The sequence below is a fragment of the Phyllostomus hastatus genome, unplaced genomic scaffold, assembly GCF_019186645.2.
Source record: "Phyllostomus hastatus isolate PE091 unplaced genomic scaffold, TTU_PhHast_1.1 phas_contig_40, whole genome shotgun sequence".
In the NCBI taxonomy this organism is placed as follows: Eukaryota; Metazoa; Chordata; class Mammalia; order Chiroptera; family Phyllostomidae; genus Phyllostomus; species Phyllostomus hastatus.
Window position 1 is genome coordinate 68,169,662 of NW_025333872.1, and position 17,931 is coordinate 68,187,592.

The 17,931-nt window shown below is 34.8% G+C and overlaps 1 protein-coding gene across 1 annotated transcript in view; it reads right to left on the bottom strand.

Annotated features, from left to right (window-relative positions):
* Positions 1–2,697: 2,697 nt before the first annotated feature.
* TRDN (triadin) overlaps positions 2,698–17,931 on the bottom strand; it is a 304,890-nt gene continuing 289,656 nt past the window's right edge. The window contains exons 34-36 of the mRNA XM_045843665.1: positions 11,023–11,061; positions 8,391–8,429; positions 2,698–5,079 (exon numbers count right to left, since the gene is read on the bottom strand). Of these exons, the coding sequence (XP_045699621.1) occupies positions 4,940–5,079; positions 8,391–8,429; positions 11,023–11,061 (218 nt within the window). The 3' untranslated portion in view covers positions 2,698–4,939. The remainder of the gene's footprint in view (positions 5,080–8,390; positions 8,430–11,022; positions 11,062–17,931) is intronic.

Consider the following 17,931-nt stretch of genomic DNA (forward strand, 5'->3'; position numbering starts at 1 on the left):
ATTGACTTTCTTTTCACTCTTTAAAAAGTTTAACTGGCATATAATATCATATTAACTTTAGGTGTGCAATATAGTAATCTAATATTATACATATTGCAAAATGATGCAATATATACAATAAGTTTTGTATATAACAATAAGCTGATAACAATAAATAAGTTTTGTTAACATCCATCACCATGTATAGTTACAAAATTTTTTCTTATGGTAAGAAACATTTTTTATTGTTTTATTTAAAACATTTTTTATTGTTTTATTTAAAACATTTTTTATTGATTGATTTGAGAGAAAGAAAGGGAGAGAATCATAGATTTGTTGTTCCACTATATATGAGTGTATGAGGGGGTAGAGAAGGAAAGAAAGAGAGAGAGGGGAGAGAAATTTCTTCCCTAAACAAAGACATATGCTAAATGATTTGAGGTGTTACAGTTGCTATTTATTTTATACTATCTTCACTTACATTGCTGAAACACTTTTAGACCTTCTAATGAATGTTCAATTTCATGGTAGTGTTTTGGGGTACATGAGTCACTTGGTGTTCCATTTCAGCTTTCCATTCTGAGTGCCACTTCTCCGCAGGCATCTTACAAGCTCTGAGTGTTCTGATACAGTGGTTTGAAGGGTCTCTGTCACTGATTTACAGGAACTCCATGAAAGTGACACAAAGCAGTAGACTTCTTTAAAATTGTTTTTGTTAGTGCCAATGTTCCCATTTTTGTGTGGGACTCATGCAGATCTCATTTCCATTTGCTGCATTGGCTTATGCCACTTAGCAACACTAGGTCTTCATTGCAGAGCAGAGTGGGATCATTTAATAACAAAACAAGAAGGACATTGAAAAGATCTTAACAATAACATAACATTACAAGGTACTGTTTCTTACCAAAGATGAACTTTTGTCATTGGAATTTTTATTTTTAGAGATGAAGAACTGAGGAACATATGAGGTAAATAACCAGAGTTATTCCTAGAATTAACAGTCTGACCTTGGGTTCGAGGGCCCTTTGTCCACCGTGCTCACCACTATAGCACACTTGCTCTGAAGACACATCTGGCATCACAATTCTGCTCAGAGGCATGGAGTACACTCATGACCTTGTATTTATTCAGAAGTGCTTTGGATGTGGTGGGGAGAAAATGTAATATAGCACTGATGACCTGATGCAAGCAGTTAGTTGTCACTGAAAGTTCGACACAGAGTGTAGACACAGGAATTGACAGCCTTGCAAAGGGCACATGGCCAGGGACTGGGCGTGGCTGTGTAAGAATTTCTTTCTTTGCTATTACCACTTTGCTAACATAACACCATGTGCTTCTTTCTAGAATTTGTATGACTTTTAAATAATAACATGTACTAATTCTCTTGATCAATTATTCTGAGCTTTCCTTTAGAGCCTAAATGTAGTTTTGTAAGTATTTTTCTAACTTATTTCATTAACCCACATCTTTGGATGGGTTGTGATTAATTTAGAGAGTTGTCTTTTTTGTTGTTTTCTTTTTATCTGGGCAAATATTTTTGGTCTTTCAGTGACTTATCACATTTTTTATGCTTAAATAGTATGGAAAATAAAGCTATTTAATTTTATACACAAAGAAAAGCATCTATAGCATGTTTTATGGACATACAGGGTTAGTGAGGGAAAAGGTACAGGGACGCAGTGGTATCAGCCAGAAAGGAGAACAGCAGTGTCATCAGTAGGTCAGTTCCTGGAAAGCTGTGCTGAGTTTCCATGTGTACATGGGTTTGCAAATTAGAGAGGGAAGCATATGATGGAGGAAACAGCAGACGGAGTTGCACAGGGTGGGTGATATACAACCGATTAGAAAGCAAGATTGGAGTTCTCAACCTAGTTTTGTTGCAGAGTAGCTTTGACCCTGGGCAGGTCACCTACCCTCACTGAGATTCATCATTTTATCTCCAAAGGAGGTGAATATGGCTTACTCTTAAGGTCCTTTTTAGCTCTCATGTGGAAAACTATCAAGTCCTTCCACATAGGGTTTCATTTCTGACACTGATTATAATTCAAAAATAGATTTTGAGATATCAAAAAAAAATAGCCAAGGTTTGCAATAACATATTGAGGATATAGTTTTATTAAGGGCCTTTGGGAGCTAACAGACCAAGGTTCTATGCTTGGTTTTGATACAGTTGGTTGGCAAATTTATGCATTTCTCTAGGGATTAGGTTCATTTTCTGTATGTTCCAGTTGGGCTAGAGGTCTTTGAATTTTCTATCATCAGTAATATTCATTATTCTTCTTGGGTTTTTTCCTAGTAAAATAACTCAAGGAAATGATCTAAGTCCTTAAATATATAGTCTCAGTTTCCAAAATATTTCTATGGGAAGTTTTGACAGGGATATATCAGAATGAATCAGTATACAGGTGCTTTTCAAGGGCATTATTCCAAAAAAAACTTTATGTCATTTGAATGATTTCATAAATAAAAAACCTTAGGTAGTTATTTATTTTCTATGGACCTTCATCTACTACGAGGAGTAGAAGAAGCGGCAGAGTAGAGGGTCTGTCTGTGTAGCTCATATCATTTGGACAAAACAGAGAAGTAACACAATTATTAAATGCTCACATATCTGTGACCAATGTGACATGAATTATGAGAGAGCTATTGAAGGCAAAGTGTTTTGACCATTTATCTTTTCCTTTTAAAATATAAAGCACAAACATAAAAGGACCAGAAATACTTTATTTGGTGGAACCATACAAACAAAAGAGTTTTGTTCATATTTTTCATATGTTATCATCATTGTAACTTTAAGCAGATAAGCCTTAACAAGTTTTATTAATAATTAATTATTACTAGTTAATCCTAATTCATTTGTCTAAATTCTAATTATAATAAGTTATCATATTTTAATTTTTATCAAGTAATTTTTATAATGAGATAGAAAGAAACAGTAATATGTAGAAAAGCACTCAGAGAGAAAACATCCAAAAGTATTATTTTAGGAATTAATTTTGATGTCATATTTATATTATGATATGTTGTTAGTGTCCACAGTATACCTGTGTATCAGGTTGGTTGTTGTGAAATTCCTATTTTACACTTTGGGAAACAAGCATAGAACATTTAGTAAATTTGCCAAGGCCACATGTGTGAGGATAATACAGGGAAGAGAATCTATCTCTGATATTTCTCTGATAGTGTCCAGTGCCTAACACAGTGCACTAAGTGCTCAATAAATACTCATTGAAAGAAAGAACGAGTGAATGACTAAATCATTCTGTTCTATGAAATCTAAGAAAAACCGTTGTCTTTTCTCTCTGTTACCTTTACTCACTAACCTGGACAAGCTGGAGGAGCAGATGAGCAATAAACTCTACCCACTGTCCTCCCACAAGTTTACATTGCTACATGAAGGGGCTCTGCAAGATGGTATCACCCGGTCAGTGCTGACGGTACACATTGCTCGGCCCCCCACAAGGAGTGTCATTAGTCTTGGTTCATTGTAATGTTGGCCTTTGTGCTGTGAGCTAGGTCCATCAGCATGTGGCTGAGACCTATAACTTCCACAAAAGTCACTGAAAATCCACTATTAGTAACAGACATGTTACTGATGCCCTTGTCAATGATATTTTAGTAAACCAGTGGTGTAAATCTTGGAATTAAAGGACTTAGTTGCAGTCCTTGGAAATAAATCACCTTGTCTCGTATTGACTCTGGCAACCTTGTCAGAAAGTAAGTATAATGCTAGGAAAAAAAACCCTCAATTTATTTCCTGAGTTAATCTGACATAAGTTGAGTTGCAACTGTAAACATGAAAAGATCACAGTGGCATGACTGTTAGAGCTGATAGGAAAATGTGATAAAGAACACAAGTGTTTATATTACTGGGAGACAAAAGATGGCAAAACCACAATTGTCATTCCCAATGATGTGTCGTCAAGTAAGTTAAAGACTGGTATTTGTTTCATTGGCATTGATAACCAATTACTAAAAAATCAAGTAAGACATATCATGATGTGCTTATGTTTAAAATGTAGTCCTTCAAGTTTGATGACATTCATATTTTTTCTTTTTGAGAAAGAAAATATTTAATTCCATTGAAGGATTATATTAAAGTGAAATAAAAATACTCTTGCATCTGTCACCCAAATTTAGTGACTGATCTGCAATTTCACCCAAGGATATTTTCATTAGGACATACATAGTCTGGAAAAATCTGAAAATTCTACATCTCATTTGCCTATATTTTACACAAATGATTCACCAGACCTGCCTAACTGGGTAGTGTATTTCCACTAGAGTGAATGTATTAATTACAATTCAAGACAAATCTTAAAGATTCATCAGACATTTCTATTCCTTCTTGTCATGTCTGAAGTTCAGAGATATTTTTGAGCTCTAAAAGAGCATCACTAGGAAACTACAACACTCTTTGGTACAACTGTAACCCAGTCTTACACTGTATTCACAACTAAAATAGAAATAGACACAAATAAAATTGAACTATTAAGTATCGACTTATTAGTAAATTGAACTTCCATACCTAAATGATACAAAACAGTAGCTTTTATGTAAGTTCCTGTACTCTTTAAACTTAAGGCATAGTCTGTGTTTTCATTTAAAAATATCTATCTACCTGAATCAGGAATCTGATTTTGTAATTTTGTCAATTACATTTAAAAGACCATTATTAAGTAAACTTCAAATTAATTTGTGAACAACCCTATAGTGAGTGGAAATAGAAAATAATATAAATACCCACACCAGCAACAAACACAAATAGCAGATTCTTGAGCTCCAGACCTTTCAATATGTCTGCTTATTAGTCAGTTCTTTTGCCCACTTTTTTTCTATACCAGGCAGAAGAGTAAAAATATTTTCAAAGAAATTCTCCCAATTTTTAAATTTCAGTTGCCTGTCCCACTGTGGACAAATGGAAGTTCTTAAAGTCCGTATAATGGTCATGCATGTCTGCCTATTGTCCTTGTTGCTTCTGTCCTGGAGAACTTGGTGGGCCAGAGCTCTCTCCAGGGCGCTGTGCAGGAGTGAACGGAAACTGAAATCCATAGCCATTGTAACCATTCAAGTAGACACATTGGAAGAAACTGATGGGGCCTAAGGAAGAGAGCATGATAATTTATTAAAACAAGCACAACAAAGGTGAAGCACAGCCAGGCAGTATAGTACAATTCATGCAGACATGGGTTCTATAGCCAGATGGCCTTGGAAATGACTGGCACGTTACTAAACCTCTTTGTGTCTTGGATTCCTCATGTGTAAAACTGAGACATCAACAAAAACCTCAAAGAAATATAGAAATTAATAAGTAAATATACATACAGCACTTGAAATACTTCCTGAAACATAAGAAGCCCTTACTAAATGCTAATAAAAATGGTCTAGCATAAAAAATCAAAGTACTTTATAGAAATCTATTGATGTTATACAGCATTCAGAAAAACTCATATAGTCACAGGTTTCAAAACTCGAGTTTATCAATATACAAAGTAACCAACTATTTTTTAGTGTTTTAATAATACCATGGAGAGCCTTGTCATTCCTAAAATTTTGAGATTTTCCACTTGCCCTTACTCTGGAGGCAGTTGCTCTCCTGGGATGAAGTAGTTACTCATTAAATCAATGTCTGCAGGTAGCAGCTCTGGCCTAAAGGCAGAGGGCAGCACAGGAAAGGAATGAGAGCCCAGTGAGGCAGTGTGCACAGTGGGTACACACGTGAGCGCCAGGCCCAGGAAGCTGGTGCTCCCAGGTAGCAGCTCTTTTCAGAGATGACGAGTTTAGCCTCTCTTCACAATCATGGGTACCTCCTGTCTCTTCAGTATCTTCCTCCTGTTCATTTGCATTCTGCCAACCAACCACAGACCTTTTGCAGGTCGGCAGGAAAAAGATGACAACTGAAGCTAGTAGTGTGGGGAATACGTGGAAGCTGGCCAAATAAAAGAAATATAGACTAAAGAAATGCATGGGTAGGGAGAAGCTAAGGGAAGCAGCAAGAAATCATTCTGATTTTATCATTCTGGATGAAAGCTGACTTTAATTATTTAATCTCTGGGTTTTCAATGGTGAAAACACAATGGTTTGGAGAAATCTTGAAAGAAAAAAAATTCTTCTTTTCACTTCTCCTCATGCAGAAGCATTTCCCATTTTGTTCTAGCACCAAACAGATGTAGTGATACAACTCGCCCCCACCACCAAGGTTGTGGCAGCTTGTGGGGTAGACAGGCTACCTAGAGGGAGGGCAATACAGCTAGACATGTATTAAGGAGAAATAGGAGCACCCTCACTAAAAGGAGAAGAGTTCATCCAAGACAAGCTACCTTCTAGCTGAACCTTGTCAGAGATTGGTTCTGTTCTGACACATTTATTTAATTGATGTTGAATAGGCCATTAATAAAAAATATCACTATATCTGCAAATTTTAGAACTTATATAAAAGGCACATGGATATCAGGCTATGGGACTATTTTATAGCAAGATGAAAATAGAAAATATTATTTTACTATGTATAAGTCTGCTCTTTACTAAAAACATTGAATTGTTTGTTTTTAATTAAACTTTTTATTTTGAGATCACTGAAGAATCACATACAATTACAACAAATAATGCAGAGGAAACCCATGTGTCCCTCAGCCAGTTTCCCCCCAATGGAAACATCTTTGCAAAATCATAATGCAATATCCCAACCATGAAATTGACATAGATATCATCTAACTATCTTACTAAATTATGCTTTAATACTTACAAGAGGGGAACTCCAAGAAACAGAACTTATTTATTAAAACATTGTGTATTTATTCTTATATATTTAAACTTCAGCCACTTCAAAGCACTCCCCATTTGATGCAATACATCTATTGAGACATTTCTTCCACTGCTCAAAACAGTTTTTGAACTTGTTGATTTTGATGCCTTTTAGTGCTTCTGCTGTTTTATATTTTTGCTTTACCTCTTCCACATTGGCAAAACATTTCCCTTTGAGGTCTTTTTCAACCAGAGAAACAAACAAAAATGTTGCTCGGGCAAGATCTGGTGAATAGGGAGGGTAGGCAGGGGAGTTTTGCCATTTTGGGTTGAAAACTGCTGAACACTCAGTGCGGTGTGGGCAGGTGCACTCGAAAATCACCCCTCATGAAATGATCAAATGTGTTGAAAGAGAGACTTCAAAACATCTCACTGACACTGAATGCAGCCTCTCACAATGCGAGCTGGTGCACTGATACAGATGGGCTCCTAGAACACTCACCTAGTGCAGGAAGCCTATACCACAAGGGGCCTTCTGTCCTAAGATAATTCTGTTTTCTTTTGGGTACCCCTCGTATTTATGAAATACATTTTAAGTGTTTATGTGAGATAATCACAAATTATTACCAGTAGGTAAACAATGGGGGAAGTGTTGCTGTATAAATCAGAAACATGCCTAGATCAACTTTGTGTATTTTGCAACAATATCTAAAAGTGTTAAGACTGATTGTTTTCCTATATTTCTCACGACTCAGTAATTTGAATGGTTATAATAAGTATTTCTAATATCTAAACAGAGCTTGGGGCATAGTAGGCACTTAACATTTATTCAACAAATCACATACTATGTAGAGTAGAAGGCATTTGTTAATGTAGAAGACATTTTTGTAATTTCCCACAGAAACACCTTCAAGAAGCTTTGTAGAACCCAGAGAACAGTGACATCATTTCCTAAGATAAATGTCTATTCTTTACTTTAAAACATTATGTAAAACAAGCTCTAATTATACCTATTTTTAAAATTAATTCTTTTATTCTGCCTGTCCAGCAACAATTTTAATGCATATGTGAATTGAAAATTGGTATTCAGATGACATTGCTTTACCATCTGAAGCAAAATGTCTAATTTGGAAGTAGTGGAATAATGAGAATCTTGGATACTAAATTTTGTAATTGCATGTGAATATTGATTGCATTACAAAATCAACGATCCCCAAAATGGAATATTAAGAGCCTACCATATATCTAAAGAAATCAAAAAGAACTTTCAATTGATGACCTAGACCTATTATTTTCTTTTTGATGTACAAAAAGTTCAGCATATCACTTTGACTGACTTTTTTATAAAGTGGACTGTAACACACATTTAAGCACAGATTCAGCGGAAGTACTCAGGATAAGAGCTGTGTAGAATGGTTTACAGGAAATGCCACACAAGTCATTACTTTTTAATTCCTCCAAATTTGTGCCTCTTGCCTGACTCAAAAGGTGATGACCTTCTCTTTGAAATATAGATGACCCATTTTTATTCTTCATGCTCTTCTTCAGGTCTGTGCTAAAAATCTTTTTATTCTAATACTTTTCTTCAGAGAGTTTTCAGTTTCAATTTATATTTACCATCTTTAATATAGATTCATTTAAAAGTTTTAATCTAATTGTAAACTTACTTTTTTGCTTCTTTGTGGAAGACACATCTTCAGCTTCTTCTAGTGGATCAAAAATATGAAAGAATGTGACTTTTACATTTACAGCTATTACATAACAAATATGTAGGGGACTGTAAATATCTCAGCAGTACAAAAAGGCACAGGAACTACTTGCCCTTCTTACAGTATACTTTAGATTCTCACTCAGACTATGTTCAGCCTTGTACTATGGACTTTGATGGCTAAGAGGCAGTGATAGAAGAGGAGCCAATGAAAGAAAAGTGTAGCATGCTACAGGCAACTGTTCAAATAGGAAACTGTTACTGATATGTTGGATACTGGTGGGTGAGAGCTATAGACCTCTTTTCTTTCTTAAAACACAGCTTTGATGTTCAGAGTTGTAATGTGGTAAGTGTAGAATCTGGTTGTAAAATGATCACTTTAGTCAAAATAATTCTAGATTTGGGAAGCCACGCATTTTCAGTGATTACCCTCACCATGAAAAAAATAACAATAGCAGGCTGGAATTCTGAATCCTTTCCTTTTCTTATCTGAAGCAAGGGCTCTGTTTGCTGTTGTGATATGTACCATGTGTTTATCTAGTGGTGGATAATTTTTCTCCTGGTTAGAGGTTCTTAGATGGTCTCCTTGGCTTTGCGGGTGGGGTTCCTGTAAAATCCGAAATGTTCAGATGTGAGTATGTGTGTGTATGTGTTTCATCTAAAGTTAGGTGTTGAGGACTGCCCTGCCTGGTCTCAGGAAGCTATAACCCCCATGACTTAGGCTGAGTGAAAGACCTCTGGACCAGAAGCCACTAAAGAGACACAACTTATTTCCCTGGCATGAATGCTGCCTGTTCTAATGCCTGGCTCTCATTGCATGATTGGCAGTCAATGACGGGTAACAATTTTCTAAGAGAATGAATCTAAGACAGACACGATCATGTGGGAATGCCCTAAGGAGAGAGACTCAGGGCTGTGGATATGAAGGGGTGACTGACATCAACCCCTGCCCCCTAGGCTTTGTCAAAGCCTGAGTCCTTGTGAGAAATCCAAGATCTCCTGGCTGCCTTTGTCTTCTCTGTTAACTCAGGCCTGCGGAAATAGCAGGAGCGGTGCAGCCCAGATCAGAAACAGCAAACCCCTGGGGTAATTAGGCCTGGGACATAGAATATGCAAGATCCTATGAGATCTGTTTGCTGGAGAATGTTATTAGATTAGAATCTAAAGGCATAGACAGTAAACCAAAACTGCCCTTTGAGTTCTGTTACTCCTTTCAAATGTTAAAACCCCAAACCTCTTCTCAGAATCACAGAGGGGGTTCTGCCTGCACCTTTGTAAGTCACCTACTTCTTTTGATCTTTTCTGCCAGACTGTGAATCCACAAACTAAGTCTGTATTCTCAATAAAAATCATCTTTGGGAATGGATATGGCATGCTCTCCACTAGAGAGAGTGGCCCTGCTCTCCCTATTTCCCCACAGGACCTGGTTGTGTCTGTGTATGTTTTTCTTGTATTTCGACAAGCATCTGTAGCAAAGATGGATACTGCTGGCCGGTATCTGCCACAGTTAGGTTTTATATTTTATCAAATTCTAAATGAGTTTAAGAACCTTTCTTCTCAAAGTGTGATCCGTGTACCAGTAGTTTCACCATTATTTGGGAAATTGATACAAATGTAGTTCTTACATACCAACTCAGACTTACTTCATTTTAAAAAGACTGTGAGGTCATTCATGTATAAAATAATTTGAAAAGCAGTGGTTTAGAAGTCAAAAACATATTAAGAGTTGTTTTTCTTAATAATTCAATTGCTTAAAATATTTAAAAGTCAGTACTCAATAATTTGTCTTAAGACAAGTATAAATTATTTTTCAAAAGACTCAGGTACTCAGGTACCTTGTGTCTTTTCTCAAAGAACTATTTTCTACACTGTTAATTAATTCTGGGCACTGCCACAGAATTTACATTTTCATGGCAAGAACAACTCTTAGGCAAACTTTTATTATCTACAGGCAAGTTGAGAAGTAGAATAGAAAATATGTGTTATATAACAAGCCAAACTAGGAAGTCAGGGAAATCTTGATGGGAGAACAATGCATCAGATTAGTTGAAACCTTTGCAATAAAGATAAAGAAATTTAGTCCTGGAAAGACTCACTCAAGATCATGCATCTCATTGTATAAGATTTTTCTGAGGTTTGAGGCTTTCTTCCTTTCACTTCCTCCTTTCATTCCTTCCTTTCCTCTTTTCGTTATTATATTGCTGTTAATATAGTCAAGTTATCTTAATTTTTCTTAATAAAAATATGTCAAACTCATATTTGAACATTTATGTGCTTCTCCTGCTGTCAAATAATATCCTCCTAATCCTTGGTGATATAATCATTTTGAAATATTGTTCTTGCAAGCAGATTGGTGAATCAATGCTTCTAATAATTACTTGTAAATAAATCAATGTACAGCTAGTAACTTCAATATATGCAGATACATACACACAGACAATGGAAAAAGCTGTTTGTTTAAAAAAGGTCTATCACATAGACATTGCTTAGGTAAAGGTAAGTGCTAGGTCAAGAATACTAAAATAAAACAGGCAGTTGAAATATGGTCTTGAGGAAAAAATTCATAAGTGAACTTAAGATAATAAGCTTACCTTTAGCATTCTTTGAAGCTGGAACATCTTCAAAATCTTCTAGAGAGTAAAAAAAAGTCTATTTTTCAGATTTCTCAAGAGAAAGTATAGTATTTAATGGATTTTAAGAGTCACAGGATCTATTAACTTGTAAAATCAGCATCTAGTGCCTCCACAAACAAGAACCTCCAGAGACTAAGGACACGTCTCTGATTCAGAGCAGGGGGAGGAATGAATGCCATGCCAGGACTATGGCTAGCAGGCTGGCAATGGGTGGCTAAAACAAGGAGGGCCTGCAGTGGCCTTCCCAAAAGTCCCCCTCTTCCTTCGACTCCTAAGTCTCCTCTTCAAAACCACTATCACTTTTGGAATTTGAAGAATTTGAGGTAAATGGATTCTTGTACACAATGTAGGGCAAGAGGGGAATATCCATTGACATACTTCATTAATAGACCAATATTTGACAATTGCAAAGACAATTAAAAGACATTAAAAGATGAACTAAAGTTTAAATATAGAAACAATGACCCTTAAGATGCACTATGTACATTGCTTGGTCTCTTGTGAATTCTACTTAAAAGTACATTGTTGAATAATGTGAAAGTAATTATAAGTCAGAGATAATTCTAACACAATATATAATTAAATGATCTTTAAATCTTTATATCAACTTTTTAGCATTCTGGAAAAGAGTCAGTTTTACATTATTTATTCATATTTTACATTCCAGCTGTTCACAAATAAACAGAAAAGAGGTAAAATAGGTCAGTATGCAAATTTTCTCAAATAAGAAAGAAAGGTGATCTTTAAGAAGAGATATTATTATGTGAAAGAAAAACTGGAAAGTAGAAACAAAATTACTATCCTTTTTTTTCCTACAGTGAATTATTAAAGTTTTAACCTGATTAGTTTTCTAATTGATTTAAATATAGACATAACTCAGTTAAACACTGGATTAAATGACCATGGTTTTAAACTGTCCAATAAACAGCTATAAATAAAGGTAGAGTATAAATGGTTACATGGTATTTTGAAGTAACTAGTATATATATATATATATATATATATATATATATATATATATATAATCATGTGAGAGTTGTAGGTAAATCAATTAAAATATTTTAAGTGTGTAATAAGAATCTGGTAATGTCTGTGGGAGATGTTGACAAAATTAAAATGATACAGGCCTTTGCACAGAAAAATATGCATTTTATTTTATAATCTATTTTGTAGATTATAGCACACTTAAAACTAAGACACCCATTCTCTGGATCTATTTGTTATCCCTGGGGAAATAAATATGGGTAGAATAAAAGCCTTAGCTTCCTTTTCCTCCAAATTCTAGTTTTACAGTCAAACTGAAAATTAACTTAAAGTTTTCCTGTAATTTATTCATTTAAGGAATAGCTACTTTTCAGCTATAATAATTACAATGAGCTCTCTTTCTGTGCCGTGTAGTCTTTTAGGTGTTTCACATGTTTTCACTCAAGACTCACAATAAACCTATTAAACAGGCAGAATAATCTCCATTTTACCAGAGAAGCTTGAGGTTAAAGAAATTGAAAAAGAATTTCCCTTCAAGCAATACATTTTAAAAAGTGTTAGAAGAAGATAGAAAGCTAATTTTCCTCAACTTCTAGACCCTTGTGATTTTAACTAAACTAGTCTATCTCCACATGCAAAGAAGCACTTTGCCATGTGCCCTGAAAGAACCACAAAGAAACCCATGCTACCAGGAAGTCGTTGGCAGTCAAGTGGAGAAACTGGACATGTGCTCACACAGATATAAGACACTACAGACGTCAAGGTGGTATGTTCCAGTTGTCAGAATAAATGAGAAATGTTTCCAGCGTGGAATGGTCACTTCCTCCTATGGAGATCAAAGATTGTTTGTTTGTTTGTTTGTTTGTTTGTTTGTTTGTTTTGGAATCTTTACCACTGGCAATGGACTTTGAAGGTTCATTTACAATGGGGTGGGAAGAATATTCCAGCCAAGGAGAATGTCAAAACCAAAGTTTTGGATGAGAAATGCTAGGAACATGGAAATAATTTGGGTTGAAACCTGTGATAGGTATAAAAAATGATTATAGAAAAATATTTAAAATGTAGTTTAAGCCTGAATCATAGGGATAGAGTCTCTAGACCCCCAGGTTAAGAAATGTAGAATTTATTCTAAATTTGCCATGAATAATTATTGAACATTTGTTATATAAATGGCCTAATCAATTGGAAATATTGGAAAACTTTGTCTATCAATAGAAAAGGAAGAATGAGAGAAATCACTGAGAAGGCAGGTTAGATTTAAGAATAGTTTGAGGTCTTATCCACAGAGAGGTAGCCAGCAAGTTTGGATGACTCAGACAAGGAAGAGTGCAGAATAGTAGGAAAGAAAGCTGAGAATGCAAGGGCTGTCTCTGGGGAAAAATGTGCAGCAGAATCCCAATACTAAAAAACAAAATAAAATAGAAAGTTCAGTATTATCAGAGCCAGGAGAGGAAAATATTTCAAAACTGGTGGTAGACCAACAATGTTGATTACAGCCAAGTGGCTGAGAATGGAGGATAATTAAGAAAAGGTAATTAAGCTTTGCATGTTAGAGGTCTTCACTGAGTTTGAAGCACATACCTTATTTGAGGAAAATGTCAGGGTGTAATATTGAAGTTGCATATAGTTAAAGCCCAAAGAGGTGGTGAAGAATTTGTGCAAACCTTTTTTCAGAACTGTGATTATAAATGAAAGCAGAGCAAAAGCAGAACAGATTCAGTAAGCAAACGAGTAAGAATTTTACATGAGAAAGTAGGCAAAGGGAGGAGGATTTCTGCGAGTAAGACCTGAAGATACATGATTGAGGAGCAAGGATTAAGGGAGGTATGAAGGGATAGAGTCAAAGAGGATATGATTTTCTAAGAAGCACTAGTATTCTTAGAAAATCTCGGGAGGGTAGTGTTAGGTAAAATAAGGATAAAGATGAAAAGAACTTGTAATTTGGAAAGAAGGAGCATTTTAAAGAATCCACATTGATGGCATAGATTGTTAATTTTATTTTTCTCATTTTTAAGATAAAATGTTCTGTGTAGCATCTAGTCTGCTCTGCATATTCTTAGCAAACATGATAAATAAATAAAAACTTCCTAAATAATGCATGAAGGTACTGTACCAGAAGTTGCTGTACATTTAAGTCCATTAGCAACCTATTCTGATTTGTGCAGAGTTTCAAGAAACACTCAGGTAAACATCTGGAGTTCTTATGCACAGATACAAAGGTAAAGTATGGATTTTTGTATTCTTTGTTATTCCTCTTTCTTTATCTAATTCTCTGCACCACTTTGTCTTTGCAGAAATACCAACAACTCCAAATTATTTTCTCAACTGATTGCTGGATTATGTGTAAATACTATGATGAGATATTGCACTCTAAAAGTTTGTTTTTATTTTTCATGAAGTCCTGGGGATTCGCAGTAGTTCAAAGCAACAGCTGACAGCCACTTTATTTTAGTTCTCAGGTGTGAAAGTCTTCTATACATGCTGGTATTTAACATAGTCATGAATTTTAAAGAAAATTAACTGGTACACTGAGCACTAGTCACAGAATTCTTGAAATACTGTGAATAATAAAGTTTGTAGAGACAGTTTACATTGGAATTTTGCTCACAGTGAAGCCAGTGATATTCAACAAATATGTGCCTGTCCCGTCACTCTGCGGATAAGACACCACTGTCTTAAGGGCAATGTCAGAGCAACTTAACATCACCAGTAAATGAATGAGGACACATTGCTGGTTTCCAAAGACTAATAATCAGTAGTGACCAACTTTCCACCTAATGCACCTTCTACACAGACTTTCTCTAGGTGCTAGCAAAGGGAGTGATCAGAAGGGGTTTTATTCAACAGATTTCAGTCAAAAGTAACTGCTTCATTTTATTTTCTTCTGTAACAAAATCTCCATGATTTATTCACTCTTAATTCAAAAAGTAGGAGGGTTTTAAGTCTACCTTAAAATAAATGAGATGTTCTTATTATGATTTTATCTTATGATTTTATTTATTTTGACGCAAAAGCTTAATAAGAAAAACATGTTCTTAACTAGGGAAGTAACCCAGTATTATGCCATAATCATCACTATCACCATCACTATCATTATCATCATTATTCTCACAAGTGCCAATTAATAATCACTAATTATGCACAAATCATTATTTATGCACATTTTACCTTACTTAACCTACCCCAAATTTCTTTTTTAAATATTTTATTTATATATTTGTTTTAGAGACAGTGGAAAGGAAGGAGGGAGGGAAACATGTGGGAGAGAAACATAAATCAGTTGGCTCTTGCACACCCCCGACTGGGGACCTGGCTCACAACCTAGGCATGCGCTCTCACTGGGAATCAAACTGGTGACTTTTCAGTCTGCAGGCCAGCGCTCCATCCACTGAGCCACAGAGCCAGGGCTGCCCCCAATTTTTTATTATTATTACCCACTTTGAAAAAATAAGGCTACTAAGCATAGAAATGTTTAGTAAAATCCCAAGTTTATACAGCTTTTAAGTCATGATTAGAACCCAACCTTCTGAAGTCAGTGTACCTATCTGATGCTACCCTATAATATCTTTGGTGTGTCTATTATTAATTTGGTGCCAATTTGTTTTTAATAAAAACTACAGTGTTAGTATTCATCAACATTCTCTTCTAGCAAGTGATCTTCACCAATATTCCACCCCAGCAAAGAACCTCCAACAAAACAAACAAAATCAGACATTTTAAAAAACAATTATTGGTATATGTATCTCCTGAAATCACATTTAATTGGTACACTACAGAAAGACACATTTTCCTTTTTTGAATGTTTATGCATATATGTGTTAACTGAGAAGGGTTTTGTTCTAAAGAAGGTTAAATTTGGGATTCTATTATGAAAGACTGCCTAAAGTTTTAATAACAAATGTAGGTTGATACAATTGCCTGGAAGTAGGACATCAGAGAGTTTACTTTTTCACTTACAAAGGAAACTATGAACCTTGGTTAAGATAAGACTTGTGGGTAGCATTACAAAATCACTCTTGGACACTCAAACTTCTGATAATAGGACACATAACAACGGCACAGTCAGACAGTGGCAGCGGTGCTGGGCTCAAAGGTGAAGGAACTCTGTGGAATCTCTCCTTCTGCTCCAAAATGGGAAAGGCCCTCTTGATACATGAAAGATGAAGTCAACCTGCAGACAAGTGCCTGTGTGAAAACTGGAATTCAGGCACTACGTGTGCAAGGAGCAAAGTTAGGATGAAGATGTCTTTTGTTATGTCAGTGATGGTGCGATAAAAATAAAACTGCCCCGAAAGAATCTGAGAACATACAGCAATATGTTCTCAGATGAATATCATCTGAGGTCATCATGAGTGTGAGTCTGAAGAAACAACAAAACAACAAGTTTATATCACAAAGAACTTCACATATTGAAATTTTTTACTCAAAATTTTAAATATATATGAAATGTTTTAAGAAATAAAATATGGATTAATAAATGAGGATAAACAAAAGGAGATTGTGAAAATAACCAATAAGATTTAAAAGTAACTATTATAATAAACATGGGACAAGTTAAATAATATTACATAGAGCTGAAGCAATAGTGAATCTATTATCTTTATATAATAATTCATATATTCCATATAATGAGAATTTAAGAAAATTAATTCTTTTGGCTATGTTATCATTTTATAACACACTGACCCACTAATAGTCACATGATTATCTTAAAAAGTAAAATATTCTTTCAAATGGGAATTACATACTTGTTTGGAGATACTGGCTTTCTAAAATCCTTGAAAATTTTCAATGCAGGTATGTATATCAATAAAAATAGGTTATGCTTTTATGATGACAAAAGTGTACTTTAGTTACATGTAATTATATTCTTTTAAAACAAGTCTTTAACCTAAGAAACACAGACACATCAATTAAGAAAAATACTACTAACATTTATATTTACAGAGTCCTTGTTCAATTTTATCTCGTGCTTATTTAAGTTTGCAGACACATTTCCAAGGTAGCTTACTTCTGATATCTAATATTGTTGCAAACTTATTAATTTTCCATATTTATATAAGTTTAATAATGCAGAACCAAAAAGTGAATGAGCATTTTAAAAGTTAGAAAGCTATAAAAAGCAAATCCCAGGTGTAAAGTATAAATGAAATTGTCTAAAAAATGGAAATCCTGGCTAGTCCTCTGCTGGGGTTGTTTAAAGTTTCATTAAAAACTAATTAACTTCAAGAAGAGATAAAGTTTTATCAATGTGGACTTATAAAATTAAATTCACTATCTTTGATATCAAAATTAGATCTCAGGGACTTTATAATAATCCCAAACTTGTCTCTGCAGATAGTTTTGGCAAAATACTCACTATTCATAATTAAGAACCATGTGACAAAACAAGATGCCAAAGTTAAAATCCCAATAGAATTACCTCAAGGAATGTTCTTACTATATTACACCTTTTCAATACTCACTTTGAGGGGAAAGGTAGCCTAACTTTACTTAAATGTTCACTACCAGCAATAAGAACAAAAAAATCATGGATTCTTATAAAAGGTTTTTTTCTCGAAACCCCAGCACCCATTGTCATAAACTGATTATCAATGTCTCTGTTCCATCAAGGACCCTGAGCTCCTCTAGGTGCAGGTCTTTCCTTGGCACCATCTGCCAGTTAATGTATTTTTAAATTTCTTTGTTTTATTTCATTTTTTTTCTCTTGGGAAAGTTCCTGGAGAGTAAAGTTTTAAGACATACAGTTTATTTGTTTCTCAGGGAAAAGGATGTCAAAAGTCCTAAAATAATATCATGAGGAAATGGTTTCTCCATTTGAAATGCAATGCTGTATTTATTTTGTTTTTAATTTTTAAGGTAATAGGTCTTAAATATAATATA